Here is an 18133-nt window from a genome sequence, read left to right on the forward strand (position 1 = left end):
ACACACACAGACTGAGTCCTCTGGAGGTTTCTTCATTACACTCAGAAAAATGATTTATCACGCTGTTCACTTTATTTAAGCAACACCATTATATTAGGTTTCTGGTTCAAATGTAATTGATTCATGTTAAACTGACTTAAAACCGTTACTCTTTGACATCACTTGATGTTTTCATTTGAAGTTTCAATCAAGTAACCCAAAGAAATAAGACTTTCACTACCCATCATGCTTTGCAAAGGGGCTGAATTCGGAGAGTAAATGTTTAAATAAAGTGCAATTTGATCCATTTTTAACAAGATGAGAAAATTGAGAGACTTTTTAAAGCTTACTGTTTGGTTATGTTGGTATTTAAAAGTTTGTGTTATGTTAGTGTTTTTGGAGGTTACCATTGTGGTGAAGTGTAGAGCATGAGGACCTACTACTAACTATTACATTTGTTCTAATAATTAAAAAATCTACTCTGGGCATGCCATAGATGTAACAAAACCATCTTCTGACTAGCCAAAAAAATCTTGTAAAAGGTTTTATAAATGCACTCAAAAGCTATTCTTTGTAGTTAAATCATGGCAAGAATTTCCATGTGATTAAATGGCTTTCTTTCAGCATTAAGCACTTTTGTTAGGCTAACTTAAATAAATGAGTTGGTCCAAAATATTGCAAATGAGTTGGGCTGACACTATTAAATGAAGCTGTGCCTAACCATAGTAAATAAGTTGAATCAACCTTAATAAATTAAGTTGACCCAACGCAAGTACATTAAATTGGAATAACAGAATTGCATAATGCTGAAATAAAGCAAGTTAATCATGTGGAAATACTTTCCATGATTTTTTTATGTTCATTCAAAGAGTTATTTTTTTGAGTGTAGGGCTGGGTATCGATTCAGATGTTCCGATTCGATTCGATTTCGATTCAATTTTGATTCAACTCAATGAATATAGATTGAATTCAAATAGCCTACTATATTCAACGAACATGAGTTTACAAGTGGGTAATTAAAAATAAATTAAGAGCCACAAACCTGTATATTAAACTCTTTTTATTTTAGGTACACTTGGGTACATTAAAACAGAACCCATCTCTATATTTCAAATGCATACAATTATGTTAAATACAATACAATTTAGTTTTTATGGATATTTTGATACACTTATTCTAAAACATAAAAAGGATATTGGATGATTTTCAGCAATTTTCAGTAAAGGACAAGCATTTCTTGACTCAGGCTTTTTCCTCCAGGGGCGTCTGAGCTTTGATTCATGCCCCGGATGATGCATTATATTTCGTCACTGTTATTTGCGTGCCTTCCTTATGGTGCGTTCACACCGGACGCGATTCGTGCGAGTGATTTACATGTTAAGTCAATACAGAGACGCGAAATGGCATTCTGCGGCGCGATTTGCGCGAATGAGGCGGCGAGATTCATCCGGGGCATGAATCTAAGCATTATAGCGCAAATTATTCGCACAAATCACGTCCGGTGTGAACGCCACATTAGATGCGATTGCCATTCGATTTTTATCTTAAAGGGGCTATATGCAACTTTTTCCCCAAAATAAACGTAACAATAGCCTTTTTATTTTACCATTTATGACTCAAACATCTCCTGATGAGCATACTGACACCTTGTCCGCTCACAGTGGGTGCACCTATAAGCCTGTCTCCTATTTTTCCTATTTTCTGGCGGGTCGTCTTTTCCCGCGCTGTCTGCGGATGTGACGTCACCACCGCTGCGAGAGCGAGCAGAAAATGAGAGCAGTTCTGTTTTTTGGCCACAAGTGTCAGTCGCGAGTTTAAATTTCAGAAAAACGCATATAGCCCCTTTAATGACAAGCATATATGCGATACTGGGCAGAATCGACTGGAAACCCCCGGGGAAAAAAAATCGATTCTTGGCCTTGAGAAACGATTGAGGCGGCGCGAAGGACGCGAATTGAGCATTTTGAACGCTCGAATTGCGGGAATCGCGTGAATCGCTCAAGTTGAAAAATCTGAACTTTGGCGGATATTTCGCGCCGCGTTAACCAATCAGGAGCTTGCTCTAGCAGTGACAACAATGAGGAGAAAATCTGTATATTAATATCTGGTTCAGACAATATGATTATCACTGTGAGAACATTAAATGACATGAAACACAACCCAGTCTCTTTTTGTTAAATGCAAGTTTATGTATGATCAATAATACAAAAGTATAAGTAAAAGGTATAAGAAGCTATGCATGAAATAAAGCAAACAATTCAGTCAAACATTCAAAGTCAGTGCTAGTAGGCTAACGTTACAACTGCAACGTACAGTTATAGCCTAAAAATATAAAGTTATGAAACTTCTCTTTGCCTTCAGTCTAAACGATTTGCCAGGGAACAAATTATAGATCCATGAGACCAAAGATCGGCCGTTACAAGACGAATTATAGCTGGAGCCGCCACAGAGACATCAGAGCCAGCGGCAGAAGAACTGGCTGAGGAAAGGCTGCTCTCACCGGGTTAATGAGCGCCGCTGATCCACTGGAGCTCACAACTCCGAGAACGCCAGATCACATGTTCAAATAGGCACTCTTTATATAAATAAACCACATATTTGAGCTTTAAACAACTACATTATCGACTGAAAAAGTCTTAAAACTACGTTTTGTCACACATTAACAGTAGATTTTAACAAAAAAAAGACGTGTAAACACAGCCCATGTCAGCCATTTCTCAACGAGACGAAGAAAGCCCCGCCCATGAGGAGAATTCACGTCTGTCGTGCAGTGAATGTCACGCGCGATTCGTGCAAATTTCATGCGCGATTGAAGCGAGTAAACTCAAAATGTTCAAGCGTCCACCTTCGCGCGATCAGCGCGAATTATTCGCGCGAATCGCGTCCGGTGTGAATGCCACATTAGATGCGATTGCCATTCGATTTTATCTTAACGACAAGCATATCGTCGCTGCCCGATGAAACTCACGTATGTCCAAAACGGTTACTTTTCAGGAAGTGAAAAAAACACCGTATTTCAAAAGCAGTTGAATGTAGCGTTGTCATACTTGGTACGGCATCTTTACATGTAACCATATTCTTTCCAGTGTAATGATATAATCCACATTTGACCAAAATTGAGTTTAAATGGACATACGTGCATATTTTACAGTAACGGTGGTCGACACGCGTTCTTCCGATCATTAATTAGAATGGCCAAGTCGCATTTCATATTGACAGTACGCTCAATTTATTAAATGTCTCTTGCAAACTATGAAGGGACAATGAATCAATACACTGACATGGTAATGCTAGACAGATACTTTGTTTGTACAGTCCTACCGTAATTTTGTCACTCCTAGACGTACGTCTGGCGTCAGGGGGGAAACGTTTACCTCGATGAAGGAAAGTCATTGTCTCACCAGGCTATGTTTCACGAGACCGGCGAGATGCTTCCACAGGGCGGGAGATACGCGGCGTGATTGACAGCTTTGACACCAAATGGATATACGTGAAAATCAGATGACATGATTTCACAACTTTTCATTGGCCATTTAGATATGTGAAGCATGCTGTATACGGAAATTAACCTGGACATCCAATCCGTCGAAAAATCTAAAAATCGGCAAAATGGACATACGTGGTTTTCATCGGACAGCGACGATATATGCGATACTGGGCAGGATTGACTGGAAACACTCTGGGAAAAAAAATCGATTCTTGGCCTTGAGAATCGATTTTGAATCGACCACATTTTAAAAAAGGATTAATCGAAAAAAATTTTTTTTTTGCATAGCCCTATTCTTCATGTGTTGTGTGTGTGTGTGTGTGTGTGTCAGGACGGCAGTCTGCAGTGTCCCACCTGTAAGGCCATCTACGGGGAGAAGACCGGCACGCAGCCGCCTGGGAAGATGGAGTATCACGTCATTCCTCATTCTCTACCGGGACACTCCGATAACAAGACTATCCGCATCGTCTATGACATTCCCGCTGGGATACAGGTATGTTCAGTCGAACCCATGTGCAAACCTTAGTCAATCAAGCATGATTGATTTAACCTGTCGATCGCGTGTTTGTACTTTTATTTACTTTTGTTTTATCAAATATATTCAATCAAACTCTGCATCATTTGAAGGCTAAAACAGATTCAAGTGTCAAGATTCACTCAAGATTCATGTTCTGTTGTTTTTGCAATAAATACACCAGAGAGGAAAGGGTTAAATGACATGCTGAAAGACGGGCCATGTACACATCAACATAATTTCATCTTTCACAAATCCAAGAAACACCAGCTTAGACGTCCGTGTAATGGCGCGTTCACATCAGATGCGAATGAAGCGTTAAGCGCGAGTGATTAAAGGATAGTTCACTTTTAAATAAACTTTTGCTGATCATTTCCTCATCCCCATGTCATCCAAGATGTCCATGTCTTTCTTTCTGCAGTCGAAAAGAAATGAAGGTTTTTGATGAAAACATTCCAGGATTTTTCTCCATATAATGGACTTCAATGGGCCCCAAACTGTTCAAGATCCAAATGACAGTTTCAGTGCAGCTTCAAAGGGCTTTAAACGACACCAGATGATGAATAAGGGTCTTATCTAGCGAAACCATCAGTTTCTGCGAGAAACCCAGCAGTATTTATGCTATTATTTTACCTCTTAACAGACGAACGTGATCATCTCTGAGCTCCGCCATAACTTCCGCTAAGTGAGGTCAAAATACGAGCGTGGTCATAGATGTATACGTAGATGCCTCATTAGCGCCTGCACGGATCAGGAGCATGAGGCATCTATGATCGATATATCTATGACCACGCTCATATTTTGACATGTTTCACATTTAAATAGTTTAACTCTGTTTTATTTTTTGTTTTATTTTATTGTTATTTTTTACTCTGAACTAAAAGGCATATAGAAATTTATTATTTTTTTACATTTTATTTCATTTCCGGATAAAAATCTTAAACACAACAAGATGTATAGATTTCATGTTTTATTTTGTTGTCACTATACAAACTTTCAGAAAAGTGATAGTTTTAAAGTGTTCTTATTAAAATATGTTTTTAAAGCTGATCTTTATGTAATATTAACCAACTATATTTGAGAGATTTTATTTTTTTCATTTCATTTAATTTTAACATCTAACATTTAACTCTGTACAAAGGTCTATGTAAATGGTTTTATTTTTTTTATTTCATGTTACATATTATTTAATGTTTTCTGTTCTTTTAATATTTTAACAGTCTGACTCTGAACTAAGGCATATAGAAATGGTTTTATTTATTTATTATGTGTAAAATGTTACAAAAATACATTTTATTTTATTATTATTAGTTTTTATATATTTTTTGCATTCAGATAAAAAGCTTAACTCTACAAGATGTATAAAAGGGGTATTATTTCATGCTTTATTTTATTTTTTATTTATTTTTATTTTAGTAGGAGATGGGTATGACGGTAACGGTTCTGGAGAAACGTCTTTTTAATACAATGTCAATTCAAATCTCAAAAGATATATGGAGAGAATAAAGAAAAAACGTGCATTTATTTTTACATATTTAGTTTTTATCAAATTGTGCATGTTTGCTAATAGAGCGAGGCGATGAGTAGGAACAGGACGAAAAACAACAACAATACAGTAACTTTATTATATTCTGTCTGATTAAAGATATACATACTAAAAGTTGCAGTTGGATATTACAGTAAGCTAAGTGGAGCATGTGTTCTGTGGCCCAGTTAAGGAAGAGAAGCGCTTTGCACCAGTGTTTGTGCACTAGAATGACCTGTGGGCTTGTGGTTCTGGTCAGTGTGTTTTCAGCGGAGACAGGAAGTGTCTGACGGGGATTTCCTGCTCATACGGCCCTTTATCTCTCATGAGCTCGTGTTTCATCTGATCGCCCACTCGCTTTCTGGGCTCTGACGTCTCGAGATTAACTTGATAAAAATATTCCATCAATAATATCATCATCATCATGGCAAGAAATGTATTTTTAGTATCATTGAGATGACCGCTTAAAAGTTTGGGGTCGGGAAGATTTTTTTCATGCTCTGCTCACCACGGCTGCATTTATTTGATCAAACATACAGTAAAAATAGTGAAATATTATTATAATTTAAATGAACCCTTTTCTATGTGAATATTTATATATATTTATTCCTGTGATCAAACAGTCTTCACTGTCACATGACCCTTCACTAATCATTCTCATAAGAGGATTTGATGCTCAATCATTTATGATTATTATCAGTGTTGAAAACAGCTACATTTTTTGGTGGAAATTATGCTACATTGTATTTTTCAAGGATTCTTTGATGAATATAAAGTCCAAAAGAACTGCGTTTAGTCTTTTATAACATTATAAATGTCTTTACTGTCACTTTTGATCAATTTAATGTTTCCTTGATGAATAAAAGTATTAATTTCTTTAAAAAAAAAACATTTGAATGGTAGTGTGTAGTATATATTTATATATAATAACATATTTTTCAAGTAATATTTTTTTGTATTTTGTTTTTTCATTGTTTGTTTTTTTTAGTAATTTTGTTAGTTTTTACTATAGTTTTTTTAATGTCTAATATAGTTTTTATTCGTTTTTATTTAAGTATTAGTTATTTTAGAACATCAAGTTGAACTACATGAAAATTAGAAAATGTTGCTTTGGCAACTAGATGAAATAAAATAAATGATAAATACGTTTTTCCATTTATTTCAGTTCATTTTTTTTTTTATTTTAAGTAACAAAAATGTTTTTTTTAATGGTTTGAGTTTTATTTTTATTTAAATAACCCTGTTTATTATTTCATTTTTAATAACAAAAATATTTTTTTTATGGTTTAAGTTTAATTTTATTTAAATAGTCCTGTTTATTATTTAATTTTTAATAACAAAAATGTTTTTTTATGGTTTGTTTTATTTTTATTTAAATAGCCCTGTTTATTATTAAATTTTTAATAACAAATGTTTTTTTATGGTTTAAGTTTAATTTTATTTAAATAGCCCTTTTTATTATTTAATTTTTAATAACAAAAATGTTTTTTTTATGGTTTAAGTTTTAGTTTTATTTAAATAGCCCTGTTTATTATTTTATTTCAAGTAACAAAAATGTTTTTTTTATGGTTTAAGTTTTTTATTTTTATTGAAATAGCCTTGTTTATTATTTAATTTTTAATAACAAAAATGTTTTTTTTATGGTTTGTTTTATTTTTATTTAAATAGCCCTGTTTATTATTACATTTTAAGTAACAAAAATGTTTTTTATGGTTTAAGTTTAATTTTATTTAAATAGCCCTGTTTATTATTTCATTTTTAATAACAAAAATGTTTTTTTTTATGGGTTGAGTTTTATTTTTATCTAAATAGCCCTGTTTATTATTTTATTTTTAATAACAAATTTTTTTTTTAGGGTTTAAGTTTTATTTTTATTTAAATAGCCCTGTTTATTATTTTATTTTTAATAACAAAAATGTTTTTTATGGTTTGAGTTTGAGTTTTATTTATCTAGCCCTGTTCTATACATGCATTTGCATTTTTCCTGCAGTGTTAGGAAAGGATTCTTGCACCAAAACCGTTCATATTCAGCTTTACATGATCATTTTCATCATTTTCCAGTCAAAGTGCTTGTGTTTTTGAACCTGTAAGACGTAAAGACCTAGTGCTAGCAATACTAATGTAATAAACAGCACTAATAACTGATGTGAGGTTGTGACTGTTCAAGTGCGTCACATCAAACTGATTCAGAAGAGCAAGAGCAATCCTTTCCTCCGCGATGCCTCCTCATGAATATTCCCTGTGAAGGCATGCGCTGCTGTTTTACGAGATGAGAGGAGTGTGTGTGTAAAGCTTCATTCACTGCAGTGTTTGCCTTTGATCTGCACATGTGAAGCTGTGCTGTGATCAGAGCGAGCACACACACACACACACACACACACACACTCATGAGTCCTCAGGGCATCGTTAGCCTCTTCCTCTCTGCTGCGCGCTAATTGAGCGAGCGGTGTGTGAAGTGTGACCGCGTGTGTTTTCTGTGTGTGTGTTATCCAGACCACGGAGCATCCCAACCCTGGGAAGAAGTTCAGCGCGCGGGGATTTCCTCGACACTGCTACTTACCGGACAACGAGAGAGGCCGGAAGGTGAGATGCTTAATCATATACTGTGAAAACATGTTTTAGAGTGTACACCTCTGATGGATGGATGGAGGGATTGATGGAGGAATGGATGGATGGATGGAGGGATTGATGGAGGAATGGATGGATGGATTGACGGAGGGATTGATGGAGGAATGGATGGATGGATGGAGGGATTGATGGAGGAATGGATGGATGGATGGATGGAGGGATTGACGGAGGGATTGATGGAGGAATGGATGGATGATGGAGGAATTGATGGATGGAGGAATGGATGGATGGAGGGATGATGGATAGATGGAGGGATGGATGGTGGGATGGATGGATGATGGATGGATGGATGAATAGAGGGATGACGGAGAGATGGATGGAAGGATGGATGGAGGGATTGATGGAGGGTTTGATGGAGGAATGGATGGATGGATGGATGATGGATGTAGGGAGGGATGGATGGAGGGATGGATGGTGGGAGGGATGGATGGATGGATGGAGGGATTGATGGAGGAATGGATGGATGGATGGATGGAGGGGTTGACAGAGGGATTGATGGAAGAATGGATGGATGATGGAGGAATTGATGGATGGAGGAATGGATGGATGGAGGGATGATGGATAGATGGAGGGATGGATGGTGGGATGGATGGATGATGGATGGAGGGATGGATGATGAATGGAGGGATGACGGAGAGATGGATGGAGGGATTGATGGAGGAATGGATGGATGGAAGGATGGATGGATGATGGATGGAGGGAGGGATGGATGGTGGTAGGGATGGATGGATGGAGGGATGGATGGATTGACTGAGGGATGGATGGTGGGATGGATGGATGGAGGGATTGATGTAGGGATGGATGCATGGGTGCATTGATGGAGGGATGGATGATGGATGCATGGGTGCATTGATGGAGGGATGGATGATGGATGCATGGGTGCATTGATGGAGGGATGGATGCATGGGTGCATTGATGGAGTGATGGATGCATGGGTGCATTGATGGAGTGATGGATGGATGGGTGCATTGATGGATGGATGGATGGATGCATGGGTGCATTGATGGAGGGATGGATGCATGGGTGCATTGATGGATGGATGGGTGCATTGATGGATGGATGGATGCATGGGTGCATTGATGGATGGATGGATGCATGGGTGCATTGATGGATGGATGGGTGCATTGATGAATGGATGGATGGATGCATGGGTGCATGGATGGATGGATGGATGGATGGATGGGTGCATTGATGGATGGATGGATGAATGCATGGGTGCATGGATGGATGGATGGGTGCATTGATGGATGGATGGATGGATGGATGGATGGGTGCATTGATGGATGGATGGATGGATGCATGGGTGCATTGATGGAGTGATGGATGCATGGATGGATGGATGGGTGCATTGATGAATGGATGGATGGATGCATGGGTGCATGGATGGATGGATGGGTGCATTGATGGATGGATGGATGGATGGATGGATGGGTGCATTGATGGATGGATGGATGGATGGATGCATGGGTGCATTGATGGAGGGATGGATGCATGGGTGCATTGATGGAGTGATGGATGCATGGGTGCATGGATGGATGGATGGATGGGTGCATTGATGGATGGATGGATGGGTGCATTGATGGATGGATGGATGGATGGATGCATGGGTGCATTGATGGATGGATGGATGCATGGGTGCATTGATGGAGGGATGGATGCATGGGTGCATTGATGGAGTGATGGATGCATGGGTGCATGGATGGATGGATGGATGGGTGCATTGATGGATGGATGGATGGATGGGTGCATTGATGGATGGATGGATGGATGGATGGGTGCATTGATGGATGGATGGATGGATGGATGGATGGATGGATGCATGGGTGCATTGATGGAGGGATGGATGCATGGGTGCATTGATGGAGTGATGGATGCATGGGTGCATGGATGGATGGATGGATGGATGGATGATGTAATGCGCTACTTTACTAGTTACTTGGAAAAAGTAATATTATTACGTAACTCAAGTTACTTGTAATGCGTTACCCCCAACACTGATAATAAATGTCATTTTGGATCAATTTAATGCACCTTTCCTGAATGAAAGAATGAAAAATTGCCAGTATGTCTGTACTTATTCTCGCGGTTCAAATGTTGTTCTCATTGATAATATTTCTGAATATGAATTGTCTTATTTGAAGGTGTTGAAGTTGCTCATCATGGCGTGGGACCGTCGCCTGATCTTCACCATCGGGACGTCCAGCACCACGGGAGAGTCGGACACGGTGGTGTGGAACGAGATTCACCACAAGACGGAGTTCGGCTCCAACCTGACCGGCCACGGCTACCCCGACCCCAACTATCTGGACAACGTGACGAGAGAACTGGCTGCTCAGGGCGTCGGTGAAGACAACCTGAAGGACTGAGGCGGGTCCGCCGCGGCTCACGCGACTGCACACACACACCGTTTCTGACCGCTGGAGAGACCTTTGACCTCTCATCGCCGGCTCGAACGGGGGAACGACGGTCCTCGCTGACCCCGAGTCAGTCAGGATTGTGTGAGAGACGAGTGGATGATGGAGCCAAGAAAACCAGTCATAGCTTTCTCTTTATCTCTCTCTCTCTATCTCGTTCTTTTTTGAGGCTACCCATAATGCACCCAAGTGCATGTGGTAGTTGTATATACACACTTTAGTGGTTGACCGATATCGTTTTTTTCAATGGCCGACGCCTCTACAGATTGCGTTAGATGGCTTATTTTATCCTTTCAAAATTCCCTGGGAAATGTTAACACCTCTGATAATCTCAAAATCGCCACGATTGGTCGGATTTCCCATGTATCGGTCAACCATTGCACACCATGGAGGACTTTTGGTTCTTCATGTTATTGTTTTCGCATCACTTTCAGACAGGGAAGTTTTCCTGGTGTTTTCTGCCTGGATCTTATCAGTTCGGCCTCCGCGTATAATTAAAGGAGGCCTGTAGTTGTTGGCGAAATTTGTCTAGATGGATCCGCAAGCAGATATTTGGGGGCTGTTTTTGATGTTTGTGCAACCGCTGCATAAAATATGCGCACTTCAAAACATTCGGCTCTTCGGCTCGCGTGCTGCTTTTGAACTTCGGTGCTCGGGGCCGACTGAGATTTGAGGATCCTCCTGTGTGCAGTTTAACTTGTAGAATGAATAAGACGAGTCTTCTTGAAATATGCAATGATTCATATTCTATCTTGCTTTGTTTCTCTTTAACGTCATTAATCTGAGAGGCTTTGCGCTTGCAGACGGGTTTGTTTGTGGTGCTGTGTTTGGGATGAGTACTAGCGTACTACTTCTACACAGATGTAGCCGTTATTTCATGATAGATGTTTTAAGTAGTTGGCTAATGACCACATTTTGTGGCTGATATTTCTGATTTGTCATTTGTCACACTAGATTGCATTGGTTCTCAACCACTACGGGGTCTGGAGATGCATTGAATTATTCAAGATATTATAAAAACTAAGCTAAAACATGCATTCAAATAACAGTTTTTGTCTTTTAAGAATCGAGTTTTAACAGTTAAAGGTGCACTATGTAACATTTTTTCACTAGCCCGGTGTTATATCAAAATTGTTGCTAAATATGACACCGACTAACATTTGAGAGCAAGATGGAGGCGCCAGCAAATTCATCATAAAGTTGAATTTAATCATAATGTTTTGTTAAAGGTGCACTATGTAATTTTTTTCAGTAAAATATCCAAAAACTACTAGGCCAGTGTTATATATTGTGTTCAGTGGAGTACTTTAAATATCCCAAATGTGTCCAACTATTTGTCAATTGTGAGATGCTCTTTTATCGGAGTAACTGGGACGTGTGAGGGCGTGGCCTGTCGATGACATCATATCCGCGTTCCCCTCGGTTTGCGGTTTTATTCTGCAGAAACGCTTTACTCTCACTGCAGTGTGAACAAGTGTCACAGCAGCCGCTGAGAGAACGCACAGAGTAACGCCATCCCATCATCAACACAGTCAGATGAGTGTAATATGATCAACAGAGCTGCGTTACCTCACACTCATGAGCGGAGGAGCGGAAGTGGCGCCGGCGACTGTGGCATAATAAAAGTCCCGCTGCTCGCGAGGCGTGAACAAGTTACATAGTGCACCTTTAAAATAAAATAAATTATGTAAAAAAACCGTATTTTATTTCAATTATTTGCCAAAGCATTTCTCATTTAGTTTAATTTGATGTACTAAAATAACTCAAACCTGAAATAAAAGAGATTAAAAAACTTGTAAAACAATAATAATAATATCTCAAAGATACTAAAATAACAAAAAAAAAATGGATATAAGAGGAAGCCTCATTTGTGATTTACTGTTTCTTGGAAGATTATGTTAATTAATAAAATCTTAAAACTCATTTTTACAATGAATATGCATTTTACTGGCTAAGCTCTGAAATGTTTTATCGGGTAGAAATTGTAGAAAATAATGATAATAATAATCAGTGCTGGGTAGATTACTTATAATTGTAGTTGTTTACTGATTCCACATTACATTACACTATAAAAAATGATGGGTTAAAAATAACCCAAGTTGGGTTGTAAATGGACTAACCCAGCAATTGGTTTGTTTTAACCCAGCGGTTGGGTTAAATGTTTGCTTAAAACAACCCAATTGCTGGGTTAAAACAACCCAATTGTTGGATTAGTCCATTTTCAACCCAACTAGGGTTATTTTTAACCCAGCATTTTTTAGAGTGTACATTACACATGTAATCGGATTACTTTTGGATTACTTTTAGATTACACTCTAAAAAATGCTGGGTTAAAAATAACCAAAGTTGGGTTGAAAATGAACTAACCCAGCAATTGGGTTGTTTTAACCCAGCGTTTAGGTTAAATGTTTGCTTAAAACAACCCAATTGCTGGGTTAGTCCATTTTCAACCCAACTTGGGTTATTTTAACCCAGCGTTTTTTAGAGTGCACTTTTGACCTAACTGGTTTATCACATTGATTTGAATAGGATCATCTTGTACTACATTGATATAAAATACAAAGAGAAAGAAAATATATTCCATTCTTTGTTATCAATGACATAAAGTGCGATAAATAATACATTACGCCAGGATTTCTCCGATTGGAAATTTTAATAATAGCCTTCCAGAGACAGTATCACATGTTTAAATGACTCACTGAGTGATCATTCACATAACATTTAATGTGTTCGTCAGGAGCTGATTACATATGCAATGTTGCACTGTTGAAAAAACACTTTGTGTAAATCCAGTGCGTCTCAGTTTTTCAGTGATGGTCACGTGACTAGTCACATGGTCTGTGTGTGTAATCCCACAAACCTGGAAGAGCTTCTGGACGTGTATAAACCGTAGGATTTTTTAGAAAGGAAAAGTATTAATTATGAATAATTTACTGCTATTGTGAAATAACATAATCATGTAATCAAAGGCAAAGTAACTGTATTTTAATATTACAAGTTTGGAATCGGATTACATAATCCAGTTACAGTTACTACCCAGCACTGATAATAATAATAATAAAATATCACCCTTAAATCAGGAATGACTGGAAATTCATCCTGAAGAATATTCAGCTCCTAAAACTTGTTTTAGATCAATATTTTACTTTGACTCCGCGTTTCGATGGGAACTTCTATAGTTAAAGCGGTTGAGAAACATTGCATTGTGGGATATGGAGTGTGCTCACCATTTGGTTATTTAGATACTTATATATATATACATATACGTATAACACTTGTAGAAATAGTAGTATGTTAAAATTCTATTCTGAACACAGGTCTGGTGTGTCGCTCTGATGAATCACGACTCAAACTCGTCTCAAGGTTAAAGTTGTTCCCAGAGATCATGAAGCGTCCCGCGGAGCCGGTGTGATCCATCACGGCCTGGCCGTTTGTGCCGCTCGGAGTCAGAGATGATTCCCGCCTCTCGTCGTTCATTTCTCTTGCAGTCACCGTTCACACTGACAGTGTTTACCGCAGCAAAACAAGCACCATTTAAACTGCAGCGCTCCCCAAGGCTGCTTTTATTTGATCAAAAATACGGTAAAAATACTGACATATTTTTACAATTCAAATCAGCTGTTCTCTATGTGAATATATAGTAAAGTGTAATTTATATCCTTTGATCAAAGCGGAATTTATCATCATTCACATTCAGAAATATGACGGTGATACATTTGAATTTTCAGGATTCTTTGATGAATGGAATGTTCAAGAACAGCCTTCATTTGAAATGGAATCTTTTGCAACATTGGAAACGTCACTTTTGATCAAGTTAAAGCATTAGTTCAGTTCAGAATGATCCTTTCCTCACCTCCATCTCATCCAAGATGTTCACGTCTTTCTTCAGTCGGAAAGAAATGCAGTTTTTTGAGGAAAACATTCCAGGGTTTTTCTCCACATAATGGACTTCAATGGGAACCAACGGCTCAAGGTCCAAATCACTGCAGTTTCAGAGGCTCTGACCAATCCCAGACGAGGAATAGAGTCTGATCTAGACAAACCATCGCCACATTTACAACACAAACACACATTTATATACTTTAAACCTCAGATGCTCGACTTCTGTGTTGTGATTCTTCACGGCATATGACATCACGTTCGAAAGGTCACATGATGTAGGTGGAAGTGCCGCCCCATTGTTAAAACGAACGTGCAAAGAATAAATCAAACGCCCTTTACAAAAAAACAAAACATTTATATACTTTTCAAGCCCAAATGCGTGACTTCGGTGTTGTTCTTCTTCACGGCGTATGACATCATCACGTCGGAAAGGTCACGTGACATAGGTGGAAGTGCCGCCCCATTGTTAAAACGAACGTGCAAAGACTAAATCAAACGCCCTTTACAAAAAATACACATTTATATACTTTTTAACCTCAAATGCGTGACTTGGGTGTTGTTCTTCTTCACGGCGTATGACATCATCACGTCGGAAAGGTCACATGACGTAGGTGGAAGTGCCGCCCAAGTGTTAAAAACAAACGTGCAAAGACTAAATCAAACGCCCTTTACAAAAAACAAACAAACATTTATATACTTTTTAACCTCAAATGCGTGACTTTGGTGTTGTTCTTCTTCACGGCGTATGACATCATCACGTCGGAAAGGTCACATGACGTAGGTGGAAGTGCCGCCCAAGTGTTAAAAACAAATGTGCAAAGACTAAATCAAACGCCCTTTACAAAAAAAACCAAACATTTATATACTTTTTAACCTCAAATGCAAGACTTGGGTGTTGTTCTTCTTCACGCAGTATGACATCATCACGTCGGAAAGGTCACATGACGTAGGTGGAAGTGCCGAAAAACTCCATCTCATGTTCTCCCCGACATCATTGTTTTACCTTTATCTTTGTAAACGGCGTTTTTGCACGTTTGTTTTAACACATTGGTTCCCATTGGAGTCCATTATGTGCAGAAAAATCCTGTAATGTTTTCCTCAAAAAACGATGGGGTGAGGAAATCATCAGGACATCTTCATTTATGCACCTTTCATCGTTTCCTTCTGAAAACATCTGCTCATATTGTAGCGGTGTCAGTGTGAACTGCAGTCTTCCTTGATCTCTGAGTGTGTGTGTTCGCATCTTCGTCTTGTAATGCTTTAAAGAACCCTATAGAGTACAATATATAGAAGTCAATATATATACACGTACATTTAAGAGTGTGATATATCTTTGAAGTGTTTAAATTATTTTTATACTTACACACATGATGTACACACACACACACACACACACACACACACACACACACACACACACACACACACACATAGACGTGTTCATATTTGATACATGCTTTTTTGTCAAATCTGGCAGTTTGTCAGTAACGTCAGGGACTGTTAGCGTGTTCTTAGCGTGTTCTGAGCGTGTTCTTCTCTTAGCCGTGCCGTTGCTATCGCTGATGTCGGTGGGAAGGGTTTGTTTGCGTGACTTAACTTGTCCACCCAAATGGGTCGTGGACCTTTATATATCTGCAGGGAATATTAAACATTGTCATTAATACACAAGCACTGCTCATATGTGTCTGACATCACTGAAACATGAGAATCCGCCTGTGCAAACCCACACGTGACGAACCCGTGACGCTGAGGGCGGAGAACCAAACGTCCCTTTAAGAGCCTTATTTACTATCGTTAATGGACGATTATAGATATGTATATTTTCCCTTATCATTTTAACTCAAACACTTTTCTGTTTCTATATAGTTTTCGCTAACTTTTATTCATTTTAGTACTCTTAAATGTACTGTTTTATTTCACTTTATTTAGATGAACAAATATATTTTTAGTTTTAGTTGATGATGATAATCCTCAAAAATCTGTTCAGTTACTAATAAAACAAAATTAATAATGCAGTTCTGAAGCGATTTGCATCAAAATGAAATCTTGATGATAGTAAATGGGTTGTTGAGCGATAATATGGACAGAAACCTTTTGATATTTTTAACACTTTTAAACTTTTGAAATGTAACTAGTGCTGTCAAATCTATCATAAATGTTTGTAAATATACACACACACACACTTAAACACACACATCAATGCGTACACACTGACACAGACTCAAAATACACATAAACACACACTCACACAAACACACAGGCTCAAACACATGCGTACACACTCCCGCACACAAACACACAAGCAAACAAACTCACAAAAAAAGCACACTCACACACACACACACACACCAACACGTACACACTTACGCACACAAACACTAACAAAAACAAGAACATAAACACACACTCACATAAACAAACACACACACACACACACACACACACAACCACAAACAAACAAGACACATACATACACACTCACACACACAAATATAAACACACACTCGTGCACACTCACCAACACACACACAGTCATGCTCACACTCACACAGACACAAACACACACTCACTCACTCAAACACACTCACACAAACATAAACAAACACACTCACACAAACACCAACACACACACAGTCATGCTCCCACTCACACAGACACAAACACACACTCACTCAAACACACTTATACTCACACACTCACAAACACACTCACACAAACATAAACACACACACAGTCATGCTCACACTCACACAGACACAAACACACACTCACTCTAACACACTTATACTCACACACTCACAAACACACTCACACAAACATAAACAAACACACCGACACAAACACCAACGCACACACACAAAAACACACTTATACTCACACAAACACAAATTCCCCATAAACACACACTCACACAAACATAAACATACACACACATACGCACACACACAGAGAAACACAAAATACACACAAATTTACACACTTGTTAGATGTGATCGATTTGACATCACATTTCACTTCAATCATTTTGTCGTGCGATAATGAATGATCCATGCAGCCTCTCAATTATAAAGCTCGGATAATTATACATAATATGCATAATAAGTATACAAGAGTTAGAGCTTTGGATGCGTCAACAACCCGAATCCTAAAGGGAGCAGTGTTGAGGTGTCCTGAACGTGATGTTCGGATGGGGTTTGTGCATAGATATCCATAATAAAGGCTAGATGCCTCGTCCGCGCTGCTGGCCAATGGAGGTCGACGTCCGCACCTGGCGGCCATCTTGTCACAGTCGGCTCGCTCACTCATAACATTATTTTCATGGGTGCGTGCACTTTTTAAATAACCATAACTTGCTCAATTTTCTACAGATGTTCAAACTGTTTGGTTTGTTATAAACGTCAGAGATGTAGTTATGATGCATACTTATGAAAAATCATTCATAATTTGTTCAAGCATCCAGAATTATAGCCACGCTAATAACGTTTGTAAGAAACCAAACCATTTGTAAATCCGTCAAGATTTCAGCGAGATAAGAGTATTTGTGTTCAGATCACTCGCCTTACATCAGGTACAAGATGGCCGCCAGAAAGCTTGCCTGTGACAAGATGGCTGCCGGTGATGCCGTAAGACATCCAGCCTTTATTATGTGTATCTATGGGGTTTGTGCAGGTCCCGTGGCTTTAATCTGCTGCTGTTCGTCTGTG

General features: G+C 38.5%; 1 protein-coding gene across 3 annotated transcripts in view; it reads left to right on the top strand.

Annotated features, from left to right (window-relative positions):
• Positions 1–12463, top strand: part of dtx1 (deltex 1, E3 ubiquitin ligase) — an 87195-nt gene extending 74732 nt beyond the window's left edge. For all 3 annotated transcript variants that reach the window (XM_079827510.1, XM_079827508.1, XM_079827509.1), the window contains exons 8-10: positions 3798–3959; positions 7999–8088; positions 10275–12463. In XM_079827510.1, the coding sequence (XP_079683636.1) occupies positions 3798–3959; positions 7999–8088; positions 10275–10499 (477 nt within the window). In that variant the 3' untranslated portion in view covers positions 10500–12463. The remainder of the gene's footprint in view (positions 1–3797; positions 3960–7998; positions 8089–10274) is intronic.
• The last annotated feature ends 5670 nt before the right edge of the window (positions 12464–18133 follow it).

This window comes from Gobio gobio (assembly GCF_949357685.1).
Source record: "Gobio gobio genome assembly, chromosome: 10".
Lineage (NCBI taxonomy): Eukaryota > Metazoa > Chordata > Actinopteri > Cypriniformes > Gobionidae > Gobio > Gobio gobio.